This window comes from Malaya genurostris, chromosome 2 (genome assembly GCF_030247185.1).
Source record: "Malaya genurostris strain Urasoe2022 chromosome 2, Malgen_1.1, whole genome shotgun sequence".
Taxonomy (NCBI): Eukaryota; Metazoa; Arthropoda; class Insecta; order Diptera; family Culicidae; genus Malaya; species Malaya genurostris.
Window position 1 is genome coordinate 213224456 of NC_080571.1, and position 24148 is coordinate 213248603.

A 24148-nucleotide genomic window follows, 5' to 3' on the forward strand; every position below is an offset into this window, starting at 1 on the left:
TTTATCTTTCACATGAATTAATTTATTAAGACGCGTAATATGAGTGCTAATTAGATAGTACTATGAAATACGATTTCTGTAATGTAATGAGATTTTTTGGTGTTTGTGAAGAACATCAAAATTTGACAGATCAGGAGGAAACTAAAACAATGCGGGACTTCAGTCTAATTTCCATGAGTGCAGATGCAGAGTCTCATAACCATAAGTGCATATCGTAACATAAATATATTCATCTTCAACATTGTGTTAATTTTTCCAATAAGAAACTCGGGCTTATCTTTTCAATAGCCGGAGTAGCAGATAGTGAATTGATTTATATTACCCACAAGCTACCAGGTCATTTCGGGCACCTGCAATGTGTGAAAAAGTTGGATGTTTTAGCGTAATTACTGAACATTCAAAAGAAGACAGTCAGAACTGTTTTTGAGTTTAACTTAAGATTCGTTCTGTGACTTAAACTTTTTTTTCCATTGTTACGAATCTATCGAGAAGAATCTGTATACTGATACCTTAAAACCATTATTTATAAGATCTGCTGTCCTGTTCAATACATTGGTACAAATGATAATACGAGTACTGGTACACTGACTGCTTATTTTCGCTTCACTTCAACAAAAGTATTGCACTCTTTGCACATTGATTCTCTGGTCTCTCATCGCGATTCGTTGATTGTAGGGTGAGTATTCGCCAAAATGATGTTGTTGCTTGATGTGAATGCTTTACACACTTCGAAAAAACCTTGTGATTTACATCTTACAAGATGTACATAAATGGAGCGTCGCATTTCACGTAAATATACGTTCAACAAATTGACATGAAATTCAATGAAATAAAAGAAAGGTACTGACAGCGAGAGCGGTGACTTGATCCGAGAATCATTGGATCGCAAAGTACGTTCATTAATCGACTGAGCCATGGAAGCACGCATCAGCTTTTTTACACATAAATTCAAGCAGTTGCACTTGCTAGTCGAATAGAAATAACATTCGGAACCAGTAAAATTCAGACTCATCCAACATCATAACAAATGGAATTCTCCGTCATTTGACAAATTAAGTCTTAATGAATTACATAATATGTGGGATTAGATCACCTGTAAAATTCAAAATTTATGTGTGTGAGTATATTAAAATGAATTCATTGTTCATTATCAAGTTAAAGAGTTAAAGAAAACTATATTTTTCGAGACGAAGTTCGATGGGTCAGCTAGTATAATATAGATTGTGTGTTCACTTGAACCATTGTAAAAACCTTTTTAAATAAATATCACATACTATTAGATTCAGTTTGATGAAACTGAAGACATTTTGTCAGACACACAATAGAACAAATTATGCAAAAATAAAGAACGTAAAATTGTTTTTCCCAACTATTACTATCCATTCGTGTGATTGATTTTTTATCATTGTAAACCCAGATGAGCTCGGGATGTTTGCTGATAGTTCTTCTGAACTGAATATAAAACCAGATGTTCCGGTCGAAGAAATATATTTTTTCGTCTTCTGTCGCCTTTTGTTTACAGTACCTTCCGGGAGTTACTCATCACTGTTCATTTTTGTATGTAAATTACGTACCTGTAGAAATAATGCGTTATTTTTAACATTAGAGACAAACAATTCCTCGTTTGAGCAGGAAGTTTACTTTTAGTTTGGAATTTGCTCAACTCTAGCTCGCAATAAACAAACTGCACGAATCAGCGATGCCAGATTGTTGTTGTGCTATTTCCGTAGATGAACATTTTCCCCAGAAATTCAACCGGTGTCAAGCGCGAAACTTACAAGACGAATTATTAAACTAATTTTGTGTGTGAGTGTTCATCGCATGACAGTTTCACTCATATCAAATTTTATGGTTTTAAGCAGAGATGTCCATCTCTTCTGTGTGACGAAGAGCAAGTATAATTTCTCCCCTCGCACTGACAACATTAACGAGAGCTCTTCTGTTTCACACATATACACCACTGTTATATAAGGTGTGCACGCATCATGAGAGTGAGTGTTTATTTTATTTCAACTCTAGCACTGGATCACACGAAATTGCTAGAGCAGAGCTCTGAAATTCTCTGAGGTGGATGAAAATATTTTCTCCGAAGTGTGCACGCCGGTGAGGACTCTGGTGTACGGTTCGCATAAGAGAAGCGTGGGCCACGCATATTCAGCCAAAACTCAATTTATCGTTAAAATTTAGTTTTTCCTTGCTGCGTGAAGGATTGTCATAACAAGGCCATCGTTGCCTTCTATAAATTTAAAAATTAAATCACAGAAGTGTTTGCTCACAAGCACGCACCAGTGGGCATTGGTGAGCATTGAATTTATCACATCATGTCAATTGTATGGACGCGCAGTGCTGCTATTTTGGCGCGCAAGAATTTGACATTTTTCTCCCCTACTTCCAGAGATGGCATTTCACTAGAGTGATACACCAGGGCGTAGGTTTCCATTATACACTGCGGATACATTTGCTCCGCTCCACACAAAGAGGAAAGCGCACTTCTTCTCAGTGTCCAGACAGACAGACTTTGAGTGCATGCTTGTGTTGAAAGAAGCTGGTGCGAGAGAATAACATTCTCTTCGCACGAATCGCTCTCACTCGCCTAAATACACCCAAGGGATCACTGGCGCGTGATGGTGAGCGAACACTTCTGTGAACTTCAATTAATAGAGAGTAGATCTGGCCTTGCTATGAAAAATTTGCAATGAAAACTGAAAATTTAACGATAAATTGTTTTATTTTGCTGATTTTGCGTGCCCCACGCTTCTTTTACGCAAACCATACACCAGAGTGCTCACCGGCGTGTACACCTCTGTAAAAGTATCTGCATCCACCTCAGAGAATTTATTAGCTAATGGTCTAGGACTTTGGCGCGATTTAGTGGAGGAGGTAAAAGGAAATAAACAAACGCACTCATGATGCGTGCACAGTGGTGTATATAGGTGAAAGAGAAGTTGTCAGTGCGAGGGGATAAATTTTGCTTGGTCTTCGTCACACAGAGGAGATGGACATTTCTGCCTACTTCTATGTACGAGATTCGATGCGGACTCGCCAGAGGGCGCCTTGCTCGCAAAAAATTATGTTGCCAATGGTTTGTTTGGGAAATGTGAGAGCTGAATATCTGGTTAATATGATGTCTTTGTTTAACCACAAGCACATACTCAAATTCTGTCCATTCGACACTGAGAAGAAGTGAGCTTTCCTTTTTGTGTGATGTTCGCTTCTTCCATCCCCTGTGTAGACAAGAATCTCACACCAGCGTGTATCACTCTGGTGAAATGCCATCATTGGTTTTAAGGTGCATTTATGATACGTTTGTTTAGGGATACAGGATTTTTTCCTTCATTGTTTGAAAGTAATTAGCATTAGGGAAATTGATTTGATTTTCTACCGCAACATTCACTGACATCAAATAAAAATAGAAAAATATGAAAGGCTTTTCAAACTAATTTTCGAAACACTAGTACTATTTTTTATGCAACGAAGCTGATTTTTACCAACAAGGTGATGAATTACCAAATTTTGTTTGTAAATCATGCCGCCTTTTGCCAAATCCGCATAAATTTTAACTCCTTGTGCATCCGCCTATTCACGATGTAAATAGGAGCGCATAAATTTTCAACAGTGAGCCTCAAAATAGTAAATAAATCTAAGATATTGTAAAACGGCAAGGTACACACATGAAGCTTGTTTAAGATAGAATTGGAACAAAGACAGTTGCCTGTATTTCAGTTATTTATTATTGAATTCAAGATCTTTTTTTATACAAATTTTAAGAATTTTAAGAATTTTAAGAAAAAATACAGATAAAATTATTCGTCACGGTTTCGAAGGAATTCTCGAATTTTTTCTATAACACGGCTCATTAGGCGGCGCACACCTTCTTCGTTCATCGTTTTAGCTATCTTATTCCACCAGGTCGTCATCTGATTGATGTCTTTGACAACCTTTCCCTTTGCCTTGATTCTCCTCTTCATGATTGCACAATATTTCTAAATAAGGCGGAATTGAGGGCAGTTGGGTGGGTTAAGGGTTTTCGGAACAAACTCGACCCCTTTCTCTGCATACCATTCTTGAACGACTTTGCTGTTATGACAGCTTGCCAAATCTGGCTCAAACATTACGGGATGGTCGTGAGAATGAACGGCAAAATTCGTTTTTGGAGACATTCTTTTTGGTATAGTTCCGATGTCATTCGTTTTTTGCCACAGCTTCAAATGCCATGCCAAATCATAAATTTTCTTGCAAATTTGTCGGCAAAAACAAATTTAAATTTGGCTGGAACATCCTCCCGATCCGTTGCCAAGTAAAATTTTTGACCTGGGATTTGCCCGAAGTCAGCCTTGACATAGGTTTCATCGTCCATCAAAAGACACCCGTCGAACTTGGTCAGCACCTGGTCATATAGTTTCCGAGCACGAATTTTGACCCCACTATTCTGTTTTATGGTGCGATTTGGCTGTTTGCTGGCTCTCGATACGACTTGATTCCTTCCCGGAGTCGAGTTCTCCTCACGGTACTATGGGCAGCACCGAATTTTCTGGCCAAATCACGGTCCGACAGATTAGGATTACTCTTAATCGTCTTCAAAATTTTACCACGCAGTTTCCGGTCGACAGTTCCACTCCGACGATTGGCTTGAGGCTTTCGAATCGTCGTCAATGTTTCCTTATACCGTTTGATAACGCGCCATACGGTATTTCTGGGCAATTTCAGCTGTTTAGCTAGCCTAGATGCAGACCACAATGGATTTTCCAAATAACTGCACAATTTTTTCCCTTCTTTCGGCTTCCATGTTGATTGTTTACAGAGTACAGTCGATTTTCGGAATGTCAAAAATCATACGTGAAACTGACAAAATTTCACACACGCGGGTGCAAGTTCTTGGCAAATCCGTCCACCAGGAGCGCCACAATATGAGCAAAAGTTTGTTCCAATTGAAGCAAGTTTTATTCCAGAAAAATGCTATCAACGTAACATATTATTCATTACGAAATTTTCATGAAAAGGATTATATTTAACATAAAACTGATTTTAAAACCTTCTTGAATTTGAAATCATTTTGAAATAGATTTGACATAGGTTTGGTGCTTCATTTTGCTTCATAAATCTTATGAAAAATGGTCTATTACGCTGGAATATAATCTTATAATGGCTGTTGAAAAGTTAATCACAAATTCCTAATTATATCTTCGATAGCTTGTAGAAAAAAACGATGTTGTTGGATTAAGTACGTCAAAAGATTATCGCGATAAAGTTCTGCCCATTCTTGTACAGGGTAAATTTTGGAAAGGCGCCTCATAGTAAAGTAAGGCATATTCACGACAAAAAGAAGAAGAAGAAGAACACCTACCAGAGAATTGAAAAAAAGTTATTCATCGGACCACCGTCTCCGATAAGTGGTTTTTTCAGTAGAAAATAAAATATTGATTGGCATATGGTTAGAGTTTGAAGGGCGACCTCTAAAAGGATTGTTTTGGGGAAAAGACACTTTGGGTGCTCATTTACATTAGAAGGACCTCAGGAGCTCCTGTAATCTGATAACAAATCGTGTTCTACCGTATTCTAGCTTCATGTTTTGATAGATTCAGTTTCATTTACTTTACATCGATGTATATCTTTTGTTGATTAACTCATAGTTGTGTATCCGGTAGTAGTATTGATTAAATTATCAATATTTTCAAAAGTACATCCAACTTTCCTGGATAAATTTTCCAGGAAACACTCCCACTGTGCAGATCCTAGCTATTCCCCTACCCCTACTGCTCCGAACCCGTTATCAGTGCAGCCCACCATTGAACGCTTTGCCGCTTTTCCTAATACGCCTGTTTATCAACCGTTAACCAGCCTGGTGGAAGGTTGCCTGATTGGCGAATGGGACCGACTGTTCAATATGTATTTTACTTTTCCTTTACGAAGGAGAAGGATTGCACAATCAGCAAAATCGGTCATATTTTTTGTGTACATCATGTTTTAATCATAAGCTCTGAAGTATTCTTTTGTTTTTGGATCGTAAAATGTAGTGTAGTTCGTTCTTTTTACACTGACTAATTCTAGTTTAAAATTTTTATCTTTAACTGAAATTACTGCGCTGTAAATCTTATGCTAATTAAATGTACTTTTCAACGGTATAAATCAGGCGCGTACACAGGGGGGGGGTTTTAGGGGTTCAAACAAAAAAAAAACAAAAAATTATAACCCATGGGAAACATTGTGATATAAATTGTACATGTGTTGATTTATCACCATGTTCTAAAACCCCCCCCGAAAATTTTCTCTGGCTACGCGCCTGGTATAAATACATATATTTTTCTTCATTCGTTAGTTTCAATTATCACAGAAGTTAGCAAAGAGCGGTGGTTTTCCATACACCCGTGGACGTAGGAGAAAGGCTCTGCAGTTCCGCTAGGTTTGCGCCAGCGACGACCCAAAGCTATATGTTCCACAGCTTCGCTTTTCTCGGTGAAGCATGAGTGCTTTTCAAATTTTTATTTGCTCTAGGGAGGAAGATGTCATTGTTATTTTTCGTACTTTTATGAACAGAATCTTACAAGTGTTTGATGTGATCCAGCCTTTTGCTAACTCAAGTCAAATATGTGCTGACTGGGATTTCTTAACATAGATTAGATTCGCTTGATGGAATATTTTCCTTCGGATTTTTGTGAGGCATATTAAATTTGATAAATCTTTGACATTGTTTACTTTCAGATGCGTAGATATAGGAAAGTATGCAATGATCGGAACCAGCGTACGCACCTGCGTTCATTCAGAATGGACAGGACAAAAACCATCCTGTTTTGGATTGAATCAGGAAAATGACTACGCAAGTAGGATACCTATTATTATACAATGATTTGGGAAATTGAGCACTTGGTTATATTTTCTAGTGGAAAAATCACCCACAATTTTGATTCGTCACCAGAATGGACCGATTGCGCAGAGTAACGATGGAAAGTTAATCGTTTACCCGGGAACTACCGTACATTTGGAATGTTTGTGGATGAGGCGTTTCGGAAATCCGAAATGGAATGTGAGTCACGATTACAGGAAATATCCGGAGGGATGGAGTTCTGACGAGGGTCGGGATCCACAATTGGAGTATCGAATCAGTATTATGCATGCTGTAAAGGATGATTCCGGTATTTTCACCTGTGTAACCCCGGCCAGGCACACCCATTCGGTTGAAGTGATTGTCAAGGTTCGTCGGAATGTCTATTTAGAATCGAAGCATATAAATTCCAAGCGTTTCTTTTCTTCACTACACAGCCGGTACACTGTAACGAAATCCAAGTGCGTCGAGGTTTATCGGCAAGTACTACGGAAACGATGATGGGTACACGTGTCCTTTTTTCATGCACAAACGGAAATGCTTTGATCGGTACACCGGAAAGCACCTGCCTTCCAAGCGGAAATTGGAGTGCACCACTTCCAGTCTGCGAAAGTGTAGAATGTGGCGAAGTTCCCATTCAAGCGAGTATCAACGGATCTGCTCCTCGAGTGGCTATTCTTTCGCGTGAGGTTGGCGGACGTGCTGCTTTCTCCTGTCCGCCGGGTTATGGCCTGAGAGGACCCAGTGAGGCAATCTGTTTGCCCTCGGGTGAATGGGGTGCACCTTTTCCGACGTGTGTTGGTGGGTTGTTTTGTACTTTTGGTGATTCGGAAGCTGGCATTGTCTAAAGAAATTGTTAATTTTTTGTTTCCGCAGAGGTTCAATGTTTCCATCCGGGGGCACCGCAGAATGGATATGCCCAAGGAACGCCGCCATACAGGGCGGGAGATGTGGTGCAGTTCAATTGCAATCCGGAGTACATGATGCAAGGTCAACCGATCATTGCCTGTCAGGATAACGGACGATGGTCCGGAGGTTTACCTCAATGTGAGTATAGAAATTCAGCTTAATGTAATGAAATTATTTTGATATATTAATAATTCTAATTCTAAGAAAAGACGTGTAAATTTATGATATATTACAAGTGATGTAATTTTTTTGGAATGCCCATTGGGATGTATTGTCCTTATTGTTTTTGTTCATATGCGTGCTGCCAATCACGTTACTTTGAGACTGTAGTGTAATGTTTTAGATATAATCTATCCTACTTAACTTAAGTTCTGTCCAGTTAGAATCCGGAATCACTTATTGTTCTTGTAAAGCGGTTTGTTTACCTATGCACCCACTTTCTGTGATATACATTTCATGGTGCTTCGTGAAGTGCGTCAAAAGTTATTCCAGATGGAAGTCGAGAGGAGAGAAAAAAATCTGCACACCCACTATGATAATTAAACGTGGTCCGCAATAACACTCGCTAAAACGTTGAAAATCTCCAAATCTCCAATCGTGTATGATGTGCTCAAACCTTTCAGAGAACCAAAGAGCGTGGATCGAGTATCTCAAGGTGAGCGTAGTAGTGGAACATATGACCACAAGTTGAAACCAGGAGGTATTAAGAACCTCCGTTAAGTGTTCGTGACGAATAAGACGATGGATTCGAAGTTGTACAAAGAAGAATGCCTCAAAAACCGCGTATTACCTTTCATTAAAGCCCATAGAAATCTTTGCAAGTTTCACACACAGCCGGGAAGTCATCCAGTGAAACAGAAGCAATATAGGGAGTTTAGAGGAATGGGGGAAAAATTGGCTCGAAGGTTCTATAAGACGGTCAACAGCATGCAAAGAATGGATGCGCCCGTATCAGCTATGATCAACGATCGAGACGGAAATCTGTTAAAGGATCACTCATCAATGGCTGCCAGGTGAAAGGAGCACTTCGAGCAACTATTAAACGAACCATCGATAGACGAGAGCACAAATAAACACGAAATACGAGAAACGAAATACGAGCTTAAAAATGGGAAGGCCACTGGGAAGGACGGGATTTCGGCCGAACTTCCTAAAGTTGAAAACGAGCAGCTGGACTATGCACTTCACTAAGTGATCGAAATGAGAGGAAATGCCTTCGGACTGGCTGGTTGGTCTCATATGCTCTATCTACAAAATGGGTTACCAACTTGATTATAAACACTATCGAGGCATAACACTCCTTAATATCGCCTACAAGGTACATATTAGAGCTCTATTCAGTAGACTGCCTCCATTGGCAGAATCCTTTGTCGGGGAATACCAATGCGGGTTTCGTGTAGGACGTTCATCGTCGGACCAGATGTTCACCTTGTGACAAATTCTCGATAAGTTTCTGGAGTACAACTTGCGGACTCATCATCTGTTTGTAGATTTCAAAGCAACGTATAACTCAGTGAAACGAAACAAATTGATGCAGATCATGTTAGGACATCCCTCTCAGCAGGCGGTTTTATTTTGTTGGTAGTTGAGCGCTTGTTGAACGACATACTGCACAAAATGTTCTTTCAGTTTGCTGAAACGGTTTGTTGTTTAACTTAAGTTTACGTCTCGTTTTCGACTCATCAGTGCGTCAGCAGATTATGTTGAACTGCTGACGCAAACCCCCGGATCAACATAATCCGCTGAGCAGACGTAAAGTTAATGCTATTTGCAAGACACTTTTTTATTACACAAGAAGTGTAACGTCTAAACTGACGACTCGAACGAAACAAGTTGTTTCGTTTGTTGTTGTTTTCTCTCTTACAAAAATAGTGTGAAAATTAGGTGTCACCTTCATATTGCAAGAAGTTTTGTTGTTATTCTACGTGAAGTAGGAGTACTGTACAGGTATGTAGTGTTAGTTTAAAAAAAAGTCGAGAAAACTTCGAAAATTGTCTAGTAAAACAAGTCCCAGGCGGCTCCAACTTCTCATATTAAAAATGGCTCATCAATGAACCTCTGTCTGTCGGGTTTGTTGAACCAAAAAAATGGCATTCGGTTCAACTGTCTGTTTCAAAATCGGTAAACGAAGGTCCCGTGTTGGCCTCCCGTTGAACGATTGATTGTACATTCATTGGTCCAATGATCCACCGTATTGGACCAATGAAGGACCACCGTTGAACGTTTTTTTTCTAAGAGGGATGGCTTTCCGTCAGTGTTTCCAATACAATGAAAAGTATCCGCGATACTCAGGAACTTAAGTTCTACCTACATATCAATAAACAATTCATTGCAACAACTAGAAATATATGAAAAAGGTAGATTCGCAGCATGGATCTAAGGCAAGGGACTGTAGTAAGGCTTATCGATTGGAATTGATTTAAGTCCAGTTTTGAAAATTGTGTTTTCCATTTCAGGTTGATATAACTGTTTAAAGATTTTAACACTCTTCATATTGTAATTCCGAACCCGAATTGATATTGAATTGGGATTGAGATGAAATTCAGAAGTTTTATATGGAATCATAAGAGCTTTTATTTGAACCTAAGTTTGTGAGAATCGGTTCAGCCATCGCTGAGGAAAGTGAAAATGTTATAGGGCTGAAAAGTCACCACTTGTGGCTGAGCACCCAATTTAAATCCTAATAGTTTAATTTTAACTCATATTCCAATAAATAATTATTTAAAAAAAAAGTGAAAATGTTATATGAAAGAACAATTTTTGCACTCATCACCCTTTAATTCTGGAACCGAAGGACGGATTCTAATAAAACTTAGGAATTTTCCATAAGACTCTAATACCTTGCATTTGAATCTGAATGTGAGAAAATCGGTTCAGCCCTCTGCGAGCAAAGTTAGTGCATATTTTGTTTATTTTTGCCTTTCTCATATAGAAAGGTTATGCGATCGCTTGAAATTCCGACTAGTAAAAAGTATCATATATCATTCGACTCAGGTCGTAGAGCTGAGCAATGTCTGTGTGTGTATGTATGTTTGTGTGTATGTGTCAAATAATCTCACTAGGTTTTTTCGGAGATGACTGAACCGAATACGGGACTCCTGAATTTCATCCAGATCCGACTTCCGGAGCTATAAGGTAAAGTGTGTTAAATATTGTACACCGTCACTTAAAGCGGCGAAACAAAAAAAAAGCGTAAAAAAATTTCTAAACTGGACTCAAAACTACACAAATCAATAGCCATCATCAGTGGGTAGCCAAACAAACCGATTCCGGTTATCCTGGTTTCCGGTTTTTGATTACCGACGGGAGATAATAGTCATATACCCAAAAATGGATCTTACTCACTTTTCTCAGAGATTGCAGAACTGATATTCCCAATCATATGGTGAAATGATTGGTCTTATGGTCCGACCAAAAATTAATGCGTATTTTCGAATTCAACAAAAATTTACACCGTCGCACAGTGGTCCATTACATTTGAAGTATTTTTGCTGAAGATATAAATGATGTTAAGGGCTGAGGACACTACCGTAAAGTGGTAGGTTTTTTGCTATTTTCCCGTTTCAAATGAAATTTTCTTGGAAACGGTGCAGAATATAGAAAAACCCACCTGACAATGTCTTCGAAATTTAGTTGAGAATATTCTGTGAAATTTTCAGAATGATTCATTGAGTTGAGCGGTCGTGTTGTATTTTTTTCTGACTGAAGAACTGCTGAAAATTGGAACATACCTCTACTTGTTCATCGAATATCTCGGCTTTGAAGGCTTGTATCATAAATCTACCGTGACAAAGTCTAGATTATTTAGTTTAGATGCGATTAGTACATAAAAACATATATGTTATCGCGATAAAAATAAAGTCTTGTATTTTTCTGTGAAACAAAGTCAGTTTCAATGCATCCACCATTTTTTTTCGCTTTGGTTTCCTGATAGCATTCTGAAAAAGGAGAGAGAAATAAAATTGGGTCGACAAGGCTGCCAAACACACAGACATTCAATCTTTGTGAAAGTTGAATATTTTTTCATTGTTCATTGGAATCATGTAATCATGTAATCATGTAATGTCCAACCCATACGATAGATTAATGTGATAAAACTTCTCATCAAAATAATAAAATGTATGCTGGCAACCCGGTACAGTTTGCTCATATACGAGAGAGTACAAGAGATATACGATGCGCAAAGGGAATTGAGCGAGCCACGTGGTCGATTTAAAACTCAACACGTGGCCCTGTGTCCTCAGACCTTAAAACTGTTTTTTTGGATTTATCTACGTAGAATCTACCTCTATTACTTAAGTATCTACTACAAAGTTTTAGATAGCATTTAAAGGAGTTTTCCCAATACTTTTCACAACCTAATCAATTAATTAGATTATCAATGTTACCTAATAAATCATTACAATATGTCACTTAGTCGCATTGCATTCGATCAATCAGTATCAGTCACGCTATCGTCCAAGTTTACGGTGTCGCTAATTGCTTGCTCTGTATTTTCTTGTTCTGTTGTAAGTTCGAGCATATCAATTGCTTCCAGTGACAATTTCTTTCCAGCTTTCAAATTAATATAGTGTATAACAAGATAATAATGTATATAGATTATTACTATACATGCTATGCATGTATGCAAATATATGAAAAATATTACTATCTGGTTTTCGAGGAGGAGTGAAACCAGCAACCCATACACAACCTGACAGAAATGAATCTGTTTCATATGTGTTCCACTGGATTCAGGGCGGCGCTAGTGTACCCGAACAATACGGGTGCAATGAATTACGAAACAAAAAAATTACAAGAGAAACCAGTACTTCATTACGTTATTTAAGGTCACTGTGTATGCGTCCAGCAATATATTTAAAAGGAGCGTAATTTTCATATTCTGACTCACAATATTGCGAATTTTTCTAACAGCGCTGCATAGCAACAAACTCATCAATAACACACGTCATAAATCTCCCAACATGCGTATTTTGTAATCTTTCTATCTTTTAATTCACTCTGCCCAACGTCTTCTCTTTGGTTCAAAAAGATTAATAGTAATTGATAGAGTTAGAAATGAAGTTTTTTTTTAATGTGGTGTGTGACTAATGAATACCTATGTTAACATATTTAGTCGTATCCATGAAAACACAAGGAATTAGTAGCCATTTGTAGGAGTATTTGTTATCATTGGATGATCTTCTAACGACTCGGATAAAGATAAGGGAACCATAGATTTAATCTTGGTTTGCAAATTAGTAGTATTGTTCTTCAAGATTCAGTAGAATACATTACTTCACGTTAATTATTTATTTAAATGTGACGAACTACTTTTAAACCTTCTATTGATGAAAAGAGAAAAAATATACTTACACCAAACCATAGTAACTTATCATCATAATTATTTTGTTAATGTCAAGAAGCAACACGATTTTTAAGACGAGATGTTGATCGTGCGACGTTCACTGCAAAAGTGAGTTACAGGAATAGCAGACGTGTGACGCCCTCCGTTTCTTAACCATTCATAGTTTCAGCATGGCCATAGTGAAAATGAGTCACTAGAATAGTACTCAAGATATTCTCATTGGAGAATAAATTGGATTTGGAATATATTTTTCTATGAATATTGTAAAAATTTGCTGCATTAAGTTGCATATTTCGCTTCGACATAAGGTTTCCTAGATAAAAAACGTGCTTAATCGACCTAGCAGTGAGATGATACCTTTTTTATCAATCCGCATGTGTTTTTTGCATGAATATTCTTCGGTGTTTCAGTTTTCATGACATTATTTAAATGACCGTCGTTTTAAGCTGCAATTTGACATTTTAATCACTCATTACTCTATCTAAAAGTGGGACAATCGATTAAACATTCCATGATATGTCGAAGTAAATTCCACTTTAGAGTTTACGGTAATTTAAGGTACTTCCAGAGCCGGTATTCAGGAACCAGCATAATCCAAAGCGATTCGTATGGCCATAAATAATTTCGACGAATAAATTGCAATATTTTTGAGTCCAACTTGAAAGCTTTTCGGGATTGTCATCTTCTATATCGTTTAGAATTTGAAAACTTCATCCTCCTACAATTCCAGACACCAGGAAGTCAGAATTGGATAAAATTGGATTTATTTTAATTTGAATTTTTGTGTTTGTAATTCGATTTGGCTTTTTTTGAGAAAACGATTGAGCTTTGAGAAACGATTCGATACTGGAACCGAAATTCGAAATTCGGTGTAGCCGAAGTCAGACAAATTCACCTGAGTAGCTGTATAGTTTACATTTGTTTCAAAATGTTTGAAAATCAATGTAGACATCTTTGAGGAATCGTAATTTTTGGGTGCCTTCCGAAACGAGAACTGAATACAACCAAAAATGAAATAAGTTTATTTGTTTATCGACTATCCAAATCTGCAAACCCGATAAACCTGATCAATTTATGTGAAACAGACATTTTTTACTAATCACCATGTATCTCGGAAACCGGAAGTTGGATCTGACTGAAAAACAAGATGGTTTATAGAATCTTGAAACTTTTCATTTGAATCTTAGATAATTCTTAGATTTCATTCGAATCTTAGATCGGCCATCTACGAGAAAAATGAGTTACACAGTTTTAATTTCGTTTCACATATTATCCTGTAGTTCCGGAACCAGAGGTCTCGGAACCAAACATAATTCAGGAACCTTGTTTGGGAGCATATGACTTTTCATATAAATCTGAGTTTGTAGAAAACGGTTGAGTCATCTCCGAGAAAATTGAGTGAAATTATTTGTCACACACGCATTTACTGATCTCGACGAACTGATTCGAATGGTATATGGCTGTTATGTACTTCCAGCATTTATTGCTGTAAGTAGCTTAAATCAATATAATTATTAATTTGCTTTCAACTCGAAAATTCTACCATTATCTGGTTTACATATGGCATACTCGAATGATTATGTTGCCAAAAACGAATCGTGCTAAAATCGGTCCGAGGCAAAATATCATGCTGTACACAGTCTTTTGGGTACTTAGAAACAAATGTATGTGACAGTATAAAAAATCGTGTTTTATGTTGCTCCCAAGCATTTCTTTGCCAGACAGCGCTCAAAACTTCTACTGCTGGAATAGAGAAAAAAGTCGCTTACACAAAAATTTCGATATCTCCGTTCAAAATGGACGGATTTTAACAATCTATGGCTTGTTGGATAGGTATTACCGTGCGGAATCTAAGTCTGAAAATATATTCTGTTTTCAAGGTCAATTGTGACAGATACTGTCAAAAAACTGAAAATTTCCACATAAAACTTCTAATAACTCAAAAAGTAAACATCCGATCTCAAAACCATTCAATAGCGTTCAGGGTGACGGGAAGATCTTGCATTTGCGATTAGTTTGAATAAAATCGGTCCAGCCATCTCTGAGATCTCGACCTCTTAGTTGACAACACACATACAGACACACACACGGACATTTGCTCAGTTCGTCGAGCTGAATCGATTGGTATATAACATTCGGCCCTTCGGGCCTCGGAAAATTTTTCTAAAGTTTGAGCGAATTCTATACCTATTATTTATATTAATAGAAAAAGATAAAAAGGTAAAATAATGTATAACTTTTCCAGAAATAAAACCTATGCATTACCTTCTACAAAATTATGGGATTTTATATTTTCTACAATTATTCCAAACAAAGTTTGCATAAAAAATAACTCGAAACAAGTTATGATTAGAAAACTAGTTTTAATGGGGTTGCCATAATTCAATAACTAAAACTTACTTTGAAAAGGCCTAAAAAAAGTTCCGTCGAGTTCTACTTAGATTTTTTTTATAGTATTGGGCATACTATCAATTTTGTAAAAATCCGCTGCATAAAGTTGCATATTTCGCTTCGGTGCTAGGTTTTTTCATAGGTAAAAAAGGTAAAATGTTGTATAACTTTGACAGGAAAGAACAAACCTATTGGTACCTTCAACAAAAATATGGGTTTTTTTATAATTATTCCAAACAAAGTATGCATAACGAAATAACTCGAGACAAGTTATGAATAAAAAGCTGATTTTGAGGGGGTTACCATAAAAACGCTTTGTATATCCGAAACGGTGCGACCTAGACTTTTGGTATGTTTGACAAAGAAAATTATTTTCAATAGTTCTAAAATTTTGTGTAAGAAAAAAAATTGTCTATCTCTTTAGAAAAAAAAGTTATGGTTACATTTTTTCCAAAGTAGGCCATGAATAATTAGGGATATAATGAATTTACGCGGTATATATTTGTAAATAATTTCTTGAAAGCAACTATATGCATATACTGTTACATACAATTGTTTCTAAGTACCAAAAAGACTGTATACAGCATCTTTTTTCATGCCATTTTGCTTCGGACCGATTTTAGCACGATTCGTTTTTGGCAACATAATCGTTCGAGTATGACATGTAAACTAGATGATGACAGCATTTTCAAGTTGAAAGTAATTCCATAATTATTTTGATTTAAACTATTTACAGTCATAAATGCTGGAAGAACATAACTCCCATATACCATTCGACTCAGTTCGTCGAGATCAGCAAATGCGTGTATGACAAAAAATTTTACTCAATTTTCTCAGAGATGGCTAAACCGTTTTCTACAAACAAAGATTTATATGAAAAGTAATATACTCTCAAACAAGGTTCCTGAATTACGTTTGGATCCTACTTCTGATTGCGGAACCACAGGATGATATGTGAAGCGAAATTAAAATAATGCCACTCATTTCTCTCGTAGATGGCTGAACCGATCTATGATTCAAAAGAAATCTAAGAACCATCTATGATTCAAATGAGAGGTTTTAAAATCCTATAAAAACATTTTTCTTTTGTCGTGAATACGACTTACTTTACTATGGGGCGCCTTTTCAAAATTTACCCTCTGAGAGAGTGATAAGTTTTTGATCGTGAATATCTCATGTTATATCTAATGAATCAACATAATTCTTGCTACACGCCATCAGAAATATGATCACAATTTTATAATAAAATTTTCAGTTGTGTGACATATTCTCAAATAGTTCAAAATTAAACTTTTCTGAAATGTTTGGTATAAACGAGTATCAAAGAAGATAATTCATAAGGCGCGTTTGCCTTTCTCGTATTTTGAAAGCTCATAGCTCAGTGATCTGTAGAAGGATTTATATAATCTAACTACCAATAGAATCCAAAATTTTCAACTAGAACGTGGATTGCAACAACATTGAAGTTTTTCAATAGTACACTACTGAAAAACCTGTTTGATTTAACCCTTTCTGCTTTCATACAAGAGCATTCATATAAAAGTTGAGTGGTTCATTTTTCCTACCATTTGCTGAGCAACTGTTCCCGAAACAAGACACATGAGAGCAACATCGAGGACCTGTCGTCTCACTGCTTCCCGATCTGAATGCACGAGACACCGTCAGCACAATGACACCGAAAATCGGTAGAAAGGCCTAAAAAGTTCAGCAAGGCCCATTGCCGAAGCAAGACACACACGAGAACCATCTCAGATCTCAGTATTTCCTACCAAAAGATTCATCACGATGAAAGTTAAATTAATTTGCACCATCACTAACACATTCAATTACGAACGGCAATGCGAAAGCGAATGTGATGATTTTGAACACATCTTTATACTAGTATACAAATATGACGTGCGAAACAGAGTTGAACAAATTGAACAAATGAAAGAGATGAACAAATTGTTAGAACAAATGTTTCCACTTGATTTGCGCATTCTACTTTCCAGGCGTATCAGAACTGGCTAAACTTAAAGCAATCCTAAAAATTTCTTTACCACAGTGATGTGGTCGTCCTGAAAAGGACGGGGTTTTCAACTCGTCGTTATGGATGGCCAGCTGCAGATGGCGAGGGATGATTTTCGTTTTCTTGTTGTCACGGGCGGTGTTACCGGCCAATTACAACACTTCGGCAGCCAAGTACTCCATCCCTGCCGCCAGATAGACCGGTGCACCGGCTCTGTGTAGTTTCCCTTCCGGAGCAGACGATGGATTTTGCCAACTGGGAACTGCAGACCAGCACGGTTCGAGCGGGACTTTGCCTTGCCCTTAATTGTTCCTCCTGTGTGCGTGTTTCTGCGTAAAAATTCCACAAGATGCTGTTAACAGCTCGACAGCCATTTCAGTATTACTGGCTGCTGCTCTTTTTTTTTTTTGCATAAATATCTGTTTATTAATCTTATTTTTGTGTATTACATCAACATTTTACAGTACAAGTGTTTTGACCCTTTGGCCTTTCATCTTTGTTGTTCATACGATTCGTTATTAATATTAGGTGTTTTAGTTACTCTTGTTTTACATACTAATGTTTAATCACAATATTTATTTTAATTATTTATAAAATGTCTACCTACTTATAACTATCCCTAACCTAATACGTACAAATTTTGAATTATTTGTATTTCAGAGATTGAGCACCTCTCTTCAAATTTCGTGCAGTATTGTTCGAATTTTTGTTCTAGTATATCCAGTGAGGCCATCTCATGTACTTCACTAGTCCTTGTCCAAGGGGGTAGATTTAGAATCATCTTTAAGATCTTACTTTGAATGCGTTGAAGCCTAAGTTTGTGTGTTCGTGCACAACCCCGCCAAACAGGGACTGCGTATTCAATTGCGGGGTAGATGATTTGTTTATAGACAGCCATCTGATTCTTCAGGCATAGTTTAGATGTTCTACAAATCAGCGGATACAGAGACCTAATGAGTATGCTGCATTTTTGAACGATTTTGTCAACATGTGACCTGAATATCAGATGTCTGTCAAAGGTGAGTCCTAGATAGATAACTTCATCGGACCATTGAATGACCTCATCACCGAATCATATTCTGCATTCGTCTGATGGAACAAGTTTTGGAGATCTTGAATGTGGAAACAAGATGACCTGAGTTTTTGCTGCATTGATCACAATTTTCCAGCTTGTAAAATATTCCGTTAAAGCGTCCAGACCTGTCTGTAGTTTATTTTTCAGAGCATTAATGACACGACCTTTGTAAAGAATGGCAGTATCATCAGCAAATTGTGACAGAACACCACCACCTGGAAGAGGTGGGATGTCTGATGTGAAAATGTTGTATAGGATGGGACCTAGGATACTTCCCTGGGGTACACCAGCAGGAATAGTAAATCTTTCTGAAAGTGCATTATTCAGAGAAACCTGGAATGCTCTATCTGCAAGATAATTTTTGATAATTTTAATAAGATACATGGGAAAATTATACCGATGCAGTTTGAACACCAGTCCATCGTGCCACACATTATCGAATGCCTTTTCAATATCCAATATTGCCATGGCAATCGTTTTGGACACTGATTTGTTTTGCTGGATGACGTTGTTAACCCTTGTGAGCTGGTGGATGGTGGATCTTCCTTTCCGGAACCCAAACTGTTCTTCCAGAAATATATCCTGTTCATCTGCAAAAGCAAGAATTCGCCTTTGTATTGACTTTTCAAACAGCTTGGATAGGGCAGAGAGTAAGCTGATGGGCCGATAGCTCTTGGAAAAGGAAGGATCTTTCCCCGGTTTCAAAACTGGGATAACTTTAGCTAACTTCCACATTGAAGGGAAGTAACCAAGCTCCCAGCACCTGTTAAAAAGTTTAGCTAAGAAGACAAATGAGCGAATACTCAAATGTTTCAGCTCAATGTTGAATGTGTTGTCGAAACCGGGGGCCTTCATATTTTTGGTTTTTTTCACAAAAGCCATCAGCTCATTCGCAGTGACTCTACTTTCCTCAGGAACCAAGCTGTCTGATTGGTCAACCTCAGCTACGCTATCAGCAACGGCTCTTTCATATGGACTAACAATGTTGAGTCCTAAATTGTGAGAACACACAAACTGCTGGCCTAGCGCATTTGCCTTCTCTACTGGTGTGATTAAAGGTATTCCTTCAGCTGCGTCCTGGGGTGGCAGCAAAGGAGGAATAGGCTTCGGTTTTTTCTTAAGCACCTTCGCTAAGGACCAGAAGGGCTTTGAATGTGGGAGAATTTCTCGAAGCTTTTGCTGGAAGTTCCTGTTGCGAAGCTCAGATATCCTTTCCTGGATTATCCTAGTTAAGTTGTTATAAGTAGTCTTCCTATCTAGGATGCCAGTTCGTTGATACTGCCTCCGGTAGATATTCCGAAGTCGGATGAGTTTCTTGGTGACACTGTCGATTTGAAGAGAGGAACTCGGCATATGTTGTACTGGAACCGTCCTATCACGAGCGACTGTGATTGAATGCTGGAAGGAATATAGGGCCGCATCGATTTCCATCGGGGAATCAAGTGGCAAATCGATATTAATAAGTTGGTCGGCGATTTGTTGAAATTGGACCCAATCGGTGCGATAATAGTTCCTCCGTGGTTGAATAGGCACTGTTTCTGGTGAAGATCCCAACGTCAATATTACTGGAAAGTGGTCAGAAGAGAGCTCGTTGAAGACAACCGGAGAGCTGTCTATGGCGATGTTGCTGATGAATATATCCAAAATGGAATAAACTCCCGATCTGGAAAGTCGCGTTGGTTGGTCCGGAGCGAGGATGTTGTACTGTCCAGCTTCGTAATCTTCGGCAAGTACGAATCCGATTCTGTCTTTTGTTTCCTCACAGCTCATGCCGTGCGTTCAGGTCCCCAGCAATGATGAATTTGTTCTGTCGTCGAGTGAGCATAGCCAGATCTCGCTTCAATGATGCACACGTACCATCTCGAAGATTGGTTTGTTTGGGGCAGTACGCTGCAATGATGATGATGGGTCCCATCGTCGTTGTAATCTCAATTCCGATGGCTTCTATGAGTTGCAATTTAAAGGCTGACAGAAGCCTGTGCTGAATGGATCGTTTAATGGCAATGGCAACTCCCCCTCCTCTGGTAGTTGCCCTGTCGAGCCTGTGAATCCTGTAATTGGAAATAAAAATAGAAATTTCAGGTTTAAGATGAGTTTCAGTTAAAATAGCAATATCGGCATTCTTCTCTTGAAGAAAGTCGGACAATTCAGCAGTTTTGCTCCTGAGTGAGCAAGCATTCCAATTTACTATAACCAACTCATTATATTGCATATTCGATGATGAATTTGCCTAAGGCGTTGATTTGATCTAACCGCGTTCTGCAGTTTCGTAGTTTTGTTGTCATTGTTTCAAAAATGACGATCAGTTGTTCAGCAGAAAATAAATCACCAGAGTCATCCTTTGCTTGTGGTTGATTATTGCCCCATCCAGGAGGGATTTTTGAGGAAGATTCTTTTTGTGATCCAACAGCTGAACCATTTGGATTGCTGCGAGGAAGTGGCGGCAAATTCGGAATATCCCTCTTCGGTGGGAGCCGTGGGAAAATAACTTCATCCTTCTGTGGAACATTCTTGCGCGTTGATTGTTTGCGGGACGCCTGTTGTCGAATTTTTGTGAACTCAGCACGTTTGGGACACGATTTGCTAGTAGATGGATGGTCGCCACACAGTTCACACATTTTACAGCGATGTCATCTAGTAGGCAATCGTTGGTATTGTGTGGTTCGGCACATTTCCCGCACCGACTTTTCATGTGGCAATTCCTCGCTCCATGGCCGTAGTTCAAACAGTTCGAGCACTGTGTGACATCCCGATGTACCGGTTTATACTTTTGCCATTCGATGATTATGTGAAATAACGATTTAATCGTTTTCAGTTGACTCATGGTGATGGAGCCCTTCTCCAGATGAATCAGGTACAGTTGATCTCTAAACTTTTTGTCCGTATTATGGCGCTTCATTTTAAATACCATCAAAGGCTTTAGTCCAGCCTCCGACAGTGCCTGCTTTAGTTCGGCTTCCATCATGTCGGGTAGTCCTCGAAGTACAACCTTCATAGGTTTGTTGGCGGCAATATCGTGTGTGAAGTATTCCGCTTTTGTCTGCTTCAGATAGCATTCCACTCCTTTGTAGTGGTTCAAAGCCGGAACAGTTATTTTGTAGCCTTCAGTACATAAACGGATTGTTGCCTGTAGTCCTTTGCTGATCAGTATGTTGAAATCCGAGCGTAGAGTTGGTGGGAAGCCCTTCAGGTAGAAAGGCGGCATTTTTTCCTTCTTCTGCAGTTCCTCTCCTTCCTATTGGTTTTTACTCAGCAAACGGTCGTTTACCTGTACATCACTTGGCTTCAGACGCTTAGCATCCTTTGGATCCTTCTCGGATCTATGGCGGTTTTTACCCATAGCTTGGGTAGGTAGACAACTGCGAATAAAAAATAAAACAAAATCGAAATTAGTCGTAGTAGGTTATTCATCTATCCACATCGAGTGTTAGATGACGAATTGGCTGCTGCTCTACTAACTCTCTCTTTTATATCGTTTCACTGTTTCCCGTTCAGCGTACAGGAAAGGAATTCTAACAAAGGGGCTGTCCATACACCGTTGCCAGTAGCAGGTATAAAATGAAATGTGATGTGAGAAATAGCGTCATTTAAGTTAAAGCAGCTACTCTGAACGTACGAGACACCGTCAGCACGATGGCACCGAAAACCGGTAGAAAGGCAGATTTGTACCGTCACTAACACATTCAATTACGAACGGCAATGCGAAAGCGAAAGTGATGATGTTGAACACATCTTTATACTAGTATGGGGTCGTGTGAAAATATGCCATGCGAAACAGGGTTGCCATATTTACAGGTTAATCTGTATTATTATTATTATTATTATTATTAATATTATTATTATTATTATTACTATCATTATTATTATTAGAATGACTCTTGCATACCGAAGATCGTCGATACATTTCAGACCAGGCCTTTGCAATTGTCTCATACTGAAATTTCGAGAAGAATCAGATATCTTCGAACTTCATAGCTTCAATAAAAATAAACTACAAAATTGTCGTACCTAGCCTCCTATATTAGCAAATTAAAAAATAAATTGTTTCAAGTTTGGAATATATAGTAGTAGAATAGCAGCTGTTTAATGTAACTAATCTTTACTTTAATGTAGGTGCATCGATTCAAACTCTATTAGTGAAAAAGAGCTTTGCACAATAATGAAAAGCTTGCACAATTCATACAATCAATTAACTAACTGATATTCGGAAAAGTGGTGGGAGCGTGTCAGTTTTTTCGTATTCACAACATCCAGTTATGTCTCTGACATTACCCACCCGCCTTTTTTTAGTTTAAGGCCATCGTCCAAGTACCATGCGCGCGGGTAACTTTAAGGAAATTTTCGATGAAAATTTTGAAAAATTTGCCAAAACCAAAAACATACAGACCTTTGAAAAACTTTTATCTATCTGCAGGACAAAGATGAGTGAGTGTTTGTGTGACCGTTCACAATTATTACACACATTCAAACTGAAGCGGATTTTCTTCAGTTCACTTAAAAATTGATCTTTTTCTGTGGAAAACTTAGAAAGCTTTACAAAACTAACATCATTCTGTTTATAAATTGAACTAGCATCGTTGCAAAATCACTTTTTATATCATTTAGTACTTCCAAATCATCAAAATACATTCATTGATTTTCCACGAAAAGCGTTAAAAGCTTTTCCAAAAATGTGTCTGAATGTAATCCTTGTAGCCAGCACAATGTTTGAATTTTCCAGCTATTTTCATTCTGCGGATATATAAGGTCCCATACAAAATTGGTGAATTTTATCCGATTCTGGAATTACATATAATGAGTTTTTAAAATTCATACCGATATAGAAGATGTAAATTGTTCGGCGTAATAATTTATGGCCATTCGAATCATTTTGGGTTATGTTAGTTCATGAATACCGGCTCTGGAAGTACCATAAATAATGACGAAAAACTCTAAAGTGGAACTTACTTCGACATCTCATGGAATGTTCAATCGATTGTCACACGTTAAGATTGAAATTCGATACGATTCGATGCGATTCGACATTACAAGGTAATGAGTATTTAAAATCTCAATTTGCCGTTTAAAACGACGATAATTACAATAATGTCATGAGAACTAAAACACCGTACAATATTCATGAGAAAAGACATGCGGATAAAAAAAGGTATCATCTCACTGCTAGGTGGTTAATCCACGCTTTTATTGATTCGAACCACTGTGCGTCGTTCAGAATACAATGGCATAATCTTAAAAAAACTTTAAAGTATGAATAAAAGCTAGTAGAGGTTGTGCGTCATGCTAGTTGATGGTCATACGAACCAACATCGATTGTACCAATTCTCGGGCTCCGGTGCCGGAAGTACCTACAATAGTTTCATTCAGTAGGTTATACTAATTAATGCAAAAACAATCCCTTGGTTTCTTCCAAGAAACGAGGAGAATCATTTTGAATAGAATACCACAGTATTATACATGAGAATATGATGGATATGATGGAAGTCGTCATTACACCACTAGGGGGATTAAAACAGGTTTTTACTCATTTATCTCATAATTTCAGAACCGTAAGTCGGATTCGGGTAAAATCAGGAATTTTGTATGGGACCAAAAGATCTT

At 37.9% G+C, this 24148-nt stretch overlaps 1 protein-coding gene across 2 annotated transcripts in view; it reads left to right on the forward strand.

Annotated features, from left to right (window-relative positions):
- Positions 1–24148, forward strand: part of LOC131427452 (sushi, von Willebrand factor type A, EGF and pentraxin domain-containing protein 1) — a 100766-nt gene that overhangs the window by 74861 nt on the left and 1757 nt on the right. For both annotated transcript variants that reach the window (XM_058590651.1, XM_058590650.1), the window contains exons 11-14: positions 6700–6818; positions 6879–7189; positions 7258–7621; positions 7697–7867. In XM_058590651.1, coding sequence (XP_058446634.1) covers positions 6700–6818; positions 6879–7189; positions 7258–7621; positions 7697–7867 — 965 coding nt within the window. The remainder of the gene's footprint in view (positions 1–6699; positions 6819–6878; positions 7190–7257; positions 7622–7696; positions 7868–24148) is intronic.